Here is a 9,908-nt window from a genome sequence, read left to right as displayed (position 1 = left end):
GGTTGTTACCAACATCTAGTGAAAATTTCATGTCATTAGCACCTCTAGTAATATATTTACTGAGAAAAATGGTGACGTGTTCAATACTTATTTTACCCGCTGTATTACCTTTGGGAGTTTACCTGAATCAGGACCCTCAAAATTCATAATTTTCACAAAAAAATAGTACTCAAACACAGGGAGGTGGGACTGTCAGCGACAGGGATAGACAGAAGGTGGGGCAGAGATAATGTCTGCAGTGCTGAGGAGCAGAGAAAGGTGGTGTCAACAAGCAGCTGTGGAGGGAAGCAGTATAGGGTATCCAGGAGTTTACTCCCCTGGAATTCTTTTTTAACAAATCTACTCAAACCTGTATTATCCAGGCATTTAAATAGCATTTTACTAAATTCTTGGGATTAATCAACCATAAAAATCAGTATTTTATGAAGGCAGAACACTAAAATCCAGACTTTTTCTCAGATCACAACTGAAACTTCCATTATCCTTATTTTTGTTTTCTATTCACATTCTGAGCACCAGTAGTTTGTCTTGACATCTTGGCATCATATGATACTTTTATTATGAAACATCCTCTGCACCATATAACATCTCATGCAGTAACAAGCACAAAAAGTTACCTTCATACCAGTGATAATTCCAAACTAAATCAACTATACTCTGATAAAAAGCTATAAAATTATGAGTTTTGTCCTCCATTGTGGCACCCCTCTAGATGGATGGCACCCTTAGCGTTTGCCAAAAGCCAGACCTGCATCTTGTTCCTGGCTTTAAGTTTAGTTTGACCAATGACCGTTAAATATTCATAACTTAATAAGTGTTTTTTTCCCCACAGTTGGTGTCTGACGATGAGAGCAGCAGCATGAAGGTGCTCCCCCTGAGTGACGACACCTCCCCTCTGATCGAGGACAGTCAGGCCGTGTTCGAAGACTACATCAATGCTGTTGAATACAGACGCGGCCCTCTGAATCCTGACCAGCACCAAGCAGATCCAGATGACAAGTCCTCCATCTACACCCTCACCAACACTGTGCCCCTCATCACAGACTTCCTGGACACCTCCTGGAACCCATTCTTAGACGTCATCCGCCGACGTCTGAACAACTTCTGCCACGGCAGACCTTTCATTGTGACGGGGGTGACCGTTTCAGGGGCCACAGTCAAGCGTAATAACAGGGACCGCCTATGGATTCCGAAATATTTATGGTTGGCGTACTGCTGCCCGCGGTACGACCGTAACTCACCGTACGAGGTGAGGTTTATGTTCCCGAGTTATGGAGGATACGCACTGAATGAGCCGACAGGAAACAGTGTGGTGGAGGTACCACTGAAGAATCTGGAGACGTTCCTGAGGAGCCAGGCAAACGTAGACAACGACTTCACCATTTTCTACAAGGGCTGTGTGCCGGAAAACACCTTCAAGAAGAAGAGAGACCTGCCTGATGATGAAGAGCCACCGACATAACAAGTTTGAAGATCTTTGAAATAAAATTTAACCAAAACCAATAAGACGACATGGGTCAGATGCAAACCTAAGAAATGTGACAATTTGTATTTTCATTTTTTGGTTACTCAAGTAAATTTTATCAAAACTCACTTCTTCTTTACAATAATTTTGCCCCTCTATAAATTTTGAAATGGTTTTCATTCCTATGAAAAACAATAGTCATTTGTCTGTTTTTTTTGATGACAAGTTTTTTTTAACAGCAATGTCTGAAAATAAGTTAGTTTGATGAGTCATCTTACTCATTTCAAAGTACAATACTTGCAGCGTTAGTAAAGTATTTTAGTAAATGCCACACCTCATTATTCATCAGGGTGTTTTTAAAAGTAAAGATGTACATGATTCATTTTATCTATCATTGGTTATTTGTTATGATTCCTACAGTCAAGTAAGTGAATTTGGACGGCTACAGCATGTGTCGAACATATGGCCTGCGGGCCCAAAAATGGGCCTCCTTAGCATTTTATCTGGCCCCAAATATATTTTAAATTCTAAATAAGTTTTATAGCTAACATTTTGTTCGAAAAAAAAATCAAGCTTGCTGTACTTAATCCAGTCTTCTCATGACAGATGGGAAACTTTAAAGAAAAACCAGTTGGAATTTATCATTTATCTTTGATTTTGGTGCAAACAAGTAACTCAAACTCCAGTTGTCATTTATACAAGCATAAATTGTTATTGTAAACTATGATTAATGTTATTTTTAATATTGTTATTTTCAATAAATATTGACCAATTTTGGCTCTTGGCTTGAAACTACTTTTTAGTTTTGGCCCCGTTGTGTAAATAAGTTTAACTGCAGATCTACAGTTTGCACCTCAGAAAAACAGTCTATAGTAAACTGCATAAGGCAAAACTGAACAAATACCTAAAAAAAAAACAACAACACTGATACAATGTATAACACCAGAAAAATATCTAGTACCACCGTACACTGCAACATCTCTGCAAACTTTTGGAAATATGTTGAATAAATCCCATAGTTTAAGTGTGTCAAGCACAAATAACTACATTTAAAACTGAAAACTCAAACATCCACCATTGATTTGTTTTTATCTGAAATAGGTGCATCACAAGAATATCTAACAAAAATATAACATAAAACAAAAAGTGACTCACCGTCACCATTGGACACATTGGTCAGATTCTGTTTTGATGTGTTTATATTCTCATGTTTCCTTCTAGATGTAATAGAATTGCTTTGTTTTTTGGGGTTTTAAACATCTTAAAATCAGGTTAAAAACGAGAGCCTTTGAAACATTTATAGAGTGGTGTGAATAATGAATGCTTCTAATAAAGAATATTTATAAAACCATCATTTGTGGAAGTGTTATTTGACTGTAGGTGACCAGTATGAGTCGGAATAATAAACCTCACATTATTTCAGATAAGTATAAAAATATACATGTAAATACAAAGAAGAGATAAAATAACTAGACTGTCTGTGCAAAGAATTCTGCTCTTAGCAAAATATCCAGGCTACTGCTGAGATACTGGAGGATTACATCTGAACTGAAGGTGGGTTAGATGTTTAGTGTTACTTAAATGTTAAGCCATTTTTACTTCCTGTATATTTTATTTATAGTAAAATATACTTCAGAGTATAAACAGTTTATTCCCTCAATGATAAAAACTTAATATTGATGAGATATTTCAATTGTTTATATGTTTTATACGAGCTTTAATATTGGAAAAAAATGCTTTTATTTGTTGTGAAATTCAACATGGCAGTCACCAGTTGGACGTTTTGTAAAAAGCAGATTAAATATTTGGACTTTAAAAACTTTCTAACCACCTGGTTGGAGAGGACGGAGCTCTGTCCGTCTGTCCTTCCTTCCACTGAAACAAATATTTGCTCTGCCTCTGAGTGGCTCTGTTAAAGTGCGAACAGTACATCACTTTGCATAACATACCCAGATTATAGAGAGCAAATAGTAAAACCTGTGTTAACTCCACGAGACGTACTCAGATCCCTTCTAACTGTCGTCCTGCACATTCGACAGCTCTGCTCTGTCATGGTGTTGTGGCTAAAGATGGGCTTCCTGCTAGGAGCCGTAACTTCACCAGTGGTGAGGGGACGGGTGGAGGAGGAGCTGTCTCCTGAATGCAGAGAGTTCCTTTACATGGGCACGCCGCCAACGGGTCTGGAAGTCCAGTCTGTCAAGTACATTTGTCAGGTGTACAAGAGCAAGCCACGCTACGTGACTCTGTACAGCGTGGTGGACCACATACCCATCTACTCTGCCTACACCTTCAAACGCACGGACGGGGAGTTGTGTGTGGATGTTCCCTGGATGTATGAGCCACAGGTAACTACCAGCCAAAGTCTTGGATTCATAGTTTATTTATATTTATCTGAATTTCAGCCTTTCTGTCTCTTCACACAGCTTTCCACTTCCTCTGAAACCAATGAGATGCAGCCCTTCCCCACTAGCTACAAGCACCTGAGCTTTGAAGACGCCCAAGCAGTTCTGGAAGACTATACCAATGCCATACACTACCAACGCGGCACCCTGAACCCGGAGGAGCACCAGAATGATCTGGATGACAAGGCCTCCACCTATACCCTCACCAACGTGGTGCCGATGGTGCCCGATGTCAACAACAGAGTCTGGCACGAGCAGGAGCAGGTGGTCCGCCAGCGCCTCAACAACTACTGCCTGGGAAAGGCTTACATCGTCACGGGCGTCACCACCATGGGGAGGATGATCCGCAGGGAGAACATGGATCGCATCGCCGTGCCCACCTACTTGTGGTCGGCCTACTGCTGCACCGAATATGACCACAACGCTCCCTTTGACGAGCGGTACAAGCTGCCGTCGTTCGCTCACTATGGCCTGAACCAGGAGGAGAACAATGAGGTGGTAGAAATTACCGTCCCAAACCTGAAGGACTTCCTCAAGAGGACTTTGTTTGTGAACCAGAACTTTCAGATCTTTGTGGGGGACTGCATGCCCTCATCTGGTCAAACTTATTGAGATTAATGTGATAAGCTACTTGGTGTCTTGTTGCAGAAAAATACAACTATCAATGCTCAAATTTCAATTTAAACCAGTCTGAAACTGAAAAACAAATGGAAACAACCATCATGTTATTGTCTTCACATTACTGTAACATGTTAATATGGGTTCTTACAATAACAATAAAAGCAGAACTAAAACAAATTTCTTAAAAACTATCAAATATTCATGATGTTGCAGTCATTTGTTCAAGTCTACCAAAATGTATTGAGTAAATAAAAATGGAGCTTGAGAAAATAGTTTCATGCAAAGCTCTATTGGTTGGTAACAGTATTTAAAAAATCACTTTATTGCAGACCAAGAAAACCACTATTTAACTTCTATAATCACTACATACCATATAATTTACTATACCTGAATGTCTACATGAAATTTACCAGGAAGTCTCAAAAATGTCCTTTTTTTCTTTGATTAGAGTCCAATTAAAAGTGTTTTGCTTTTAACATCACTTATCTGAGCTGTCCAGGAACCATGGACTTTACTTGTCTATAAATAAATAAAATGTGAGACCTTTATTACTGACACATTCAAGGAGAACAAAGACAATTCACGTGAAAGTGTATTTACCAAGAGAAAATTTTAGCTTTAAGGTCAGTTTGGGTCATATTTTCACTCGGTATATGTATCTGTTAAGTTTGTAAATAGCTTATTTGAAGCCAGCCTAAACAGTTTGGATGACATCGAACTTGTTAGACAGTATTTTCAGTTTTTTGGAGAAGAATTTGGAGATTTTTTTATATAATTTATTTCTGTATTTTCTTTTCATTTATACATAAGTGGTAGGAAATTAAAGCATGAAAAAACTGCTACTTTGAGCAGGAGAGGCAGAAATATCACTTATACAAATAAAAAGCATAAAAAGTAAGGAAATTAATATTTGGTAGATTTATTTAATGTAACAATGCTTCTTGGAAATAAATCATAATTGGCAGGACCTGGGGGTATAAGAAGCTCAAAACAACAATAAAACAGCAAAATTAGATGTTTGACAGAAATAATTTGGGATTTTTCTTCAAGTGCACAGCCCACATACTCATCCCACAAATGCATGTTCCTTACAAATGTGGCACCATTTAAAAGGGAAACTAACAGGCTTTCAAACAGTATAAGATTTATTACCAAGAAACAATGTTACAACTAAGAAATAATCTACCAAATACAAATTTCTTCACTTTTGTGCAAGGTTTATGACAAGTTTAACATAATAAAACACATTAAAAACAACAAAAACTTATTTTGCATTCATTTGTGTAGATCATTACAGAAAAAAGAATGGTCCAAAAAAATGGTAAATTATACAAAAATTAAAATAAATAACACAGGTTTTATTTAAAATAAGTTCAATATTCCAAAGCTTTGCATTTTTTTATATTAAATCAGTCAGTTTTTTATGTTTTAGTTTTCCAAGTTTGGAGCTGATTCAAGCATTTTCATTTTTATTTTATAAACACAAAAAACATAGCAGAACAGTCTGAAAATGGTTATTATTGTAACTGCTTTATTCACAGTCTGTAAATCCAGTTTTAATGAAATCAGCATCATTATACTGTACCTCTAAAAACATAACCAATGACGTTGATGTTGGAATGAAGTCGTCATTAATGCACCTAAACTACTGTATACCTACTCAGTGCAGAAGATAAAGTGCTGGAAGACTGATAACATTCACTTTTTTAAACTAGAGCTGGTGTTTATGGGGTGATTTGAATATATGGAAAAGGCTGCAGAGAGAGAGATCAGTTAGCCTGAAGAACTGAGGAGGCAGGAAGGGAAATGATGACAGAGAGACAGAGGATCTTTTAGACAGCGGTGTGAACGAGCAGGAGCAGAAAGGTCACCAAGAAGCCGAATTGAGTGAAAACAACCAGCAGCGATGACATCATCTGCAAACCGTGCTGTAACCCTAGCAGCTGTTGTCACGGTGCTAAACTGTGTGTTTCTCCAGGGGGTCCAGGCCGGAGTGGTGGGCGACTTCAACCACGCGGAGCGCTGCAAGGACTCTCTGTTTATGGGCACCCCGCCAAGAGGCTACCTGAGCAACTCCTTTAAGAAGATCTGCCAAAGGTACGAGGACAGACCCCGCTACGTCACGCTGTACGACCCCCACAAACACATCCCCATCTACTCTGCCTACAACTTCAAGAAGTCCGACGGCGACAAGCAGGTGGACTTCCCCTGGATGTTTGAACCTCAGGTGAATGAAATGAGGCTCGTCCATTGAAGTGGAGCCGGTTTTCGGGCTTAACGTCAAAGTAAATTCAACTGTTCGTTTTAATGCTACAATGTTAAAATATTCAGATAAAGTAGCTAAAATGTTTTTTTTATACAGGCAACTTTCAACAGTTGTTTCATATTTATGACCTACTATTGCAAAAAGCATCTTGAGGTTAGCTCTCTTCTAGATGTCACCTAGGTGAAATAGTCTGTCATCAGCATACATGCAAAGTTATCACTAGTACTGTGTATGTATGAGTATGACGGAGATAATTCAAGATAGCTGCTCAGGCTACATCTCCCAAAATTATATTACTGCTCAGAACATGCATTAAGGAAGACGCCAGACAAATTTATTCCATTTTTAGTAAAACTGAATAAGTTGTTGTAATTTTTATGTGGCGAAGGGTAAATTAGCTGTGGCAAAACTTGTAAAAATCAGATCTTGCACCATCACTTTGTCCAATCCTGCATGTCCAATCCCAGCTGATTCAAAAATTGAATTACCTCTAAGTTCTGCAGAGGTCTGTTGATCATGTATTTATTCAAATCAGGTATGTTGGATCAGAGAAACCTCTAAAATATCCAGGATAGGATACCGCGACTTGTTCTTTGAGCAGCTCAGTATCTTTAAAAACTGTTTTCTGTTTAAGTGCAATAAAAATGGTTTCAAGTTGAAAATGCGATCATACCACCCTGATCAAACCAGATCTCCAAAGCTAAGCATCTCAATGTAGGAGTTGTACCCACATTGGTCACTAGCATTAGAAAACCTTTGATTACAAAGGGTTGCCTTCAATGAAGGATGCCAAATCAAAGTAGTGACTGACCAATGTGGGTACAACTCCTACAGTGAGATGCTTAGCTTTGGAGATCTGGTTTGATCAGGGTGGTATGATCAAACCAGATTTCCAAAGCTAAGCATCTCAATGTAGGAGTTGTACCCACATTGGTCACTAGCATTAGAAAACCTTTGATTATAAAGGGTTGCCTTCAATGAAGGATGCCAAATCAAATCAATCATCAAAGATGAAAATACTGACTGTACTTTAAACTAATGTTTTTTTATGTCTCCCTCGATCTGTAGTTGGCCTCAGAGAAAAGCAGCAGCAACATGGAGCCCTTCCCTCAATCCACAAACATGCACATGAACTTCGAGGACTCCCAGGCTGTCCTGGAAGACTACGCCGATGTGGTTCAGTATGAACGAGGCCAGCTGAATCCCGACGAGCACCATGCGGACCCTCTAGACAAAGCCTCCACCTACAGCTTGACCAACGTAGTGCCTCAGATCAGAGAGTTCAACATAGGACCTTGGGCCGAACACCAGGACGTCATCCGCAAACGCCTCAACAACTACTGCCGAGGAAAGGCCTTCTTGGTCACCGGGGTCACCACCTCGGGACACACGATCCGTCGCAACAACATGGACCGTGTGGCCGTTCCAGAGTACATGTGGTCGGCCTACTGCTGCACGGAGTTCGACCAGAACGCGCCGTACTTTGTGCGCTACAAGTTCCCCGCCTTTGGAGCTTACGGGCTCAACGATCGAATCAACAACCAGATGGTGGAGGTCCCTCTGAAGAACCTGGAGAAATTCCTCAAAGGGAGGATGGACGTGGACAAAAACTTCCAGATTTTCTATAACGACTGCATCCCGGATAACTAAGGCAAAATGTGACTGATATTGAAAGTCAATATTAAGGTTTAAGGTTATAGCCAAAAATATACCTGAAAATAAATAGTCAAATCTCAAATTCTACCGAATACGGCAAGGCAAGAAATGAAGAACTGAATTTGAACCATGTCTCTTTCTCTAAATCTCCATGTATTTATTTGTTACATTTTTTGATCAGTCTTAAAGTGTATAAAATCTTAATTTGTTTCATCATAATTTCACAGAAGCTGAAGATGTTCATATAGCTTTTGTTAAACTAAACGTAAAACCCAAAAATAAAAAGCGAAAAGAAGCTTTTGCATATTCAAATTTAAAGGCAAAAAATGTTTGAATTGTTTATTGTAAAGCAATAAATGAATAAACAAACAAAAATGTTCACGTGTTGGAAATAGAAGTTGGCTCCACATCCTTACAAATACTCCACCCAACAGTATACTGTTTTATAAATAGAATTTTCACAATATTCACTGGATGACAAATAATGTTACAACTGTATTTCCTAAATTAGTTATGTTATGTTAAAATCCTAATCCAAACTTTTTTTTTATAAATTGTGACTTACAAATTTTAGAAGAATATAGTATAAGTAGGAAGTGCACATAAATGTTTCATCAAGAGATTTTTAATTTTATTCAAATTTAATGGCAATGAAAAACCAGATAATATTGAAACTCAACCACTAGATGGCACTACCACTATTTTAAATCAAACTACATGGTGATGAAATAAAGATTTATATTTCAGGTGCATAAAATACTTTTATTTTTTCAGGGTTTGGGTATTATTACTAATATTCTACAAACCATTACAAATTTGGCACAGAATGTATCTAAAATCAAGTGTTTATACTAATGACAAAATTATATTATTTTTCCCATTTCACAGGCTTCCACTTACAGTGAACACCAGCTGAATTTCACTTATTTTTGGATGAACCTTTACAATGATTGTAAAGTGTTGTAGGGGTCACCTCGAGTGAAATAATCAAGGAGACGGGCTTTGATCCCAGGCCTCTGATGAGCACTATAAAGAGACAGAACTCTGTTCCACTTAGAACTGAATGTAGGCTACCTCAAGTCGTCTTAACTTATAAGAGACATTCTCTTTTTCTTAATCAGATAATAACAGAATAACCTTCTTCTATTTGATTAATTTTTCTCTTAACAGAAAGGTATGACGCATTTTGATAATCAGAGAATGTTTATCAAGTTACAGGTGAAAAGAGGACAGATCTCTTCTCTCCCTCAGTATGATTTCAGCTATGTATGGATCTTTCTGTGGAAAGATTTTATTTAACTTAACTAATCACTATGGTTTAAGTTTGATGAGACAGCAATGTTTGTCTGAATCATATTGAAAATGTTTTGTTTGAAGTAATTCCTTCTTTCAGTTAAGTTTTTAAAGAGTTCTCATCAGTATGGAAGCCCATTTCCACCACCCTGATAAAAAAATAAAACTTGTATCTCATAATTATGACTTAGCTATCTCATAATTA

The 9,908-nt window shown here is 38.0% G+C and overlaps 3 protein-coding genes across 3 annotated transcripts in view; all 3 read left to right on the top strand.

Moving 5' to 3' along the window:
* The window catches only part of si:dkey-85k7.11 (endonuclease domain-containing 1 protein), a 3,045-nt gene extending 1,583 nt beyond the window's left edge, over nucleotides 1-1,462 (top strand). The window contains exon 2 of the mRNA XM_014028406.1: nucleotides 833-1,462. Within this exon, the coding sequence (XP_013883860.1) occupies nucleotides 833-1,462 (630 nt within the window). The remainder of the gene's footprint in view (nucleotides 1-832) is intronic.
* Nucleotides 1,463-3,534: 2,072 nt separating this feature from the next.
* On the top strand, nucleotides 3,535-4,544 carry LOC106532364 (endonuclease domain-containing 1 protein-like). Its single transcript, XM_014028405.1, has 2 exons — nucleotides 3,535-3,810; nucleotides 3,889-4,544. The coding sequence occupies exons 1-2, from the start codon at nucleotides 3,535-3,537 to the stop codon at nucleotides 4,477-4,479; spliced, it is 867 nt and encodes a 288-aa protein (XP_013883859.1). The 3' UTR covers nucleotides 4,480-4,544.
* A 1,696-nt stretch (nucleotides 4,545-6,240) lies between these two features.
* LOC106532367 (endonuclease domain-containing 1 protein-like) lies at nucleotides 6,241-8,493 on the top strand. Its single transcript, XM_014028408.1, has 2 exons — nucleotides 6,241-6,715; nucleotides 7,823-8,493. Exons 1-2 carry the CDS (start codon nucleotides 6,395-6,397, stop codon nucleotides 8,402-8,404), a joined length of 903 nt encoding a protein of 300 aa, XP_013883862.1. The 5' UTR covers nucleotides 6,241-6,394; the 3' UTR covers nucleotides 8,405-8,493.
* The last annotated feature ends 1,415 nt before the right edge of the window (nucleotides 8,494-9,908 follow it).

Source organism: Austrofundulus limnaeus, unplaced genomic scaffold (assembly GCF_001266775.1).
Source record: "Austrofundulus limnaeus strain Quisiro unplaced genomic scaffold, Austrofundulus_limnaeus-1.0 Scaffold758, whole genome shotgun sequence".
Classification (NCBI taxonomy): Eukaryota; Metazoa; Chordata; class Actinopteri; order Cyprinodontiformes; family Rivulidae; genus Austrofundulus; species Austrofundulus limnaeus.
Note: the sequence above shows the minus strand (reverse complement) of the source record. Positions and strands in the feature narration are given on the sequence as shown.

Excerpts from the sequence above, each read along its gene's own strand:
- LOC106532364 (XM_014028405.1), top strand. The coding sequence starts at position 3,535 with ATGGGCTTCCTGCTAGGAGCCGTAACTTCACCAGTGGTGAGGGGACGG. Across the intron at positions 3,811-3,888 it reads CCTGGATGTATGAGCCACAG|CTTTCCACTTCCTCTGAAAC; the intron begins GTAACTACCAGC and ends CTCTTCACACAG.
- LOC106532367 (XM_014028408.1), top strand. The coding sequence starts at position 6,395 with ATGACATCATCTGCAAACCGTGCTGTAACCCTAGCAGCTGTTGTCACG. Across the intron at positions 6,716-7,822 it reads CCTGGATGTTTGAACCTCAG|TTGGCCTCAGAGAAAAGCAG; the intron begins GTGAATGAAATG and ends CTCGATCTGTAG.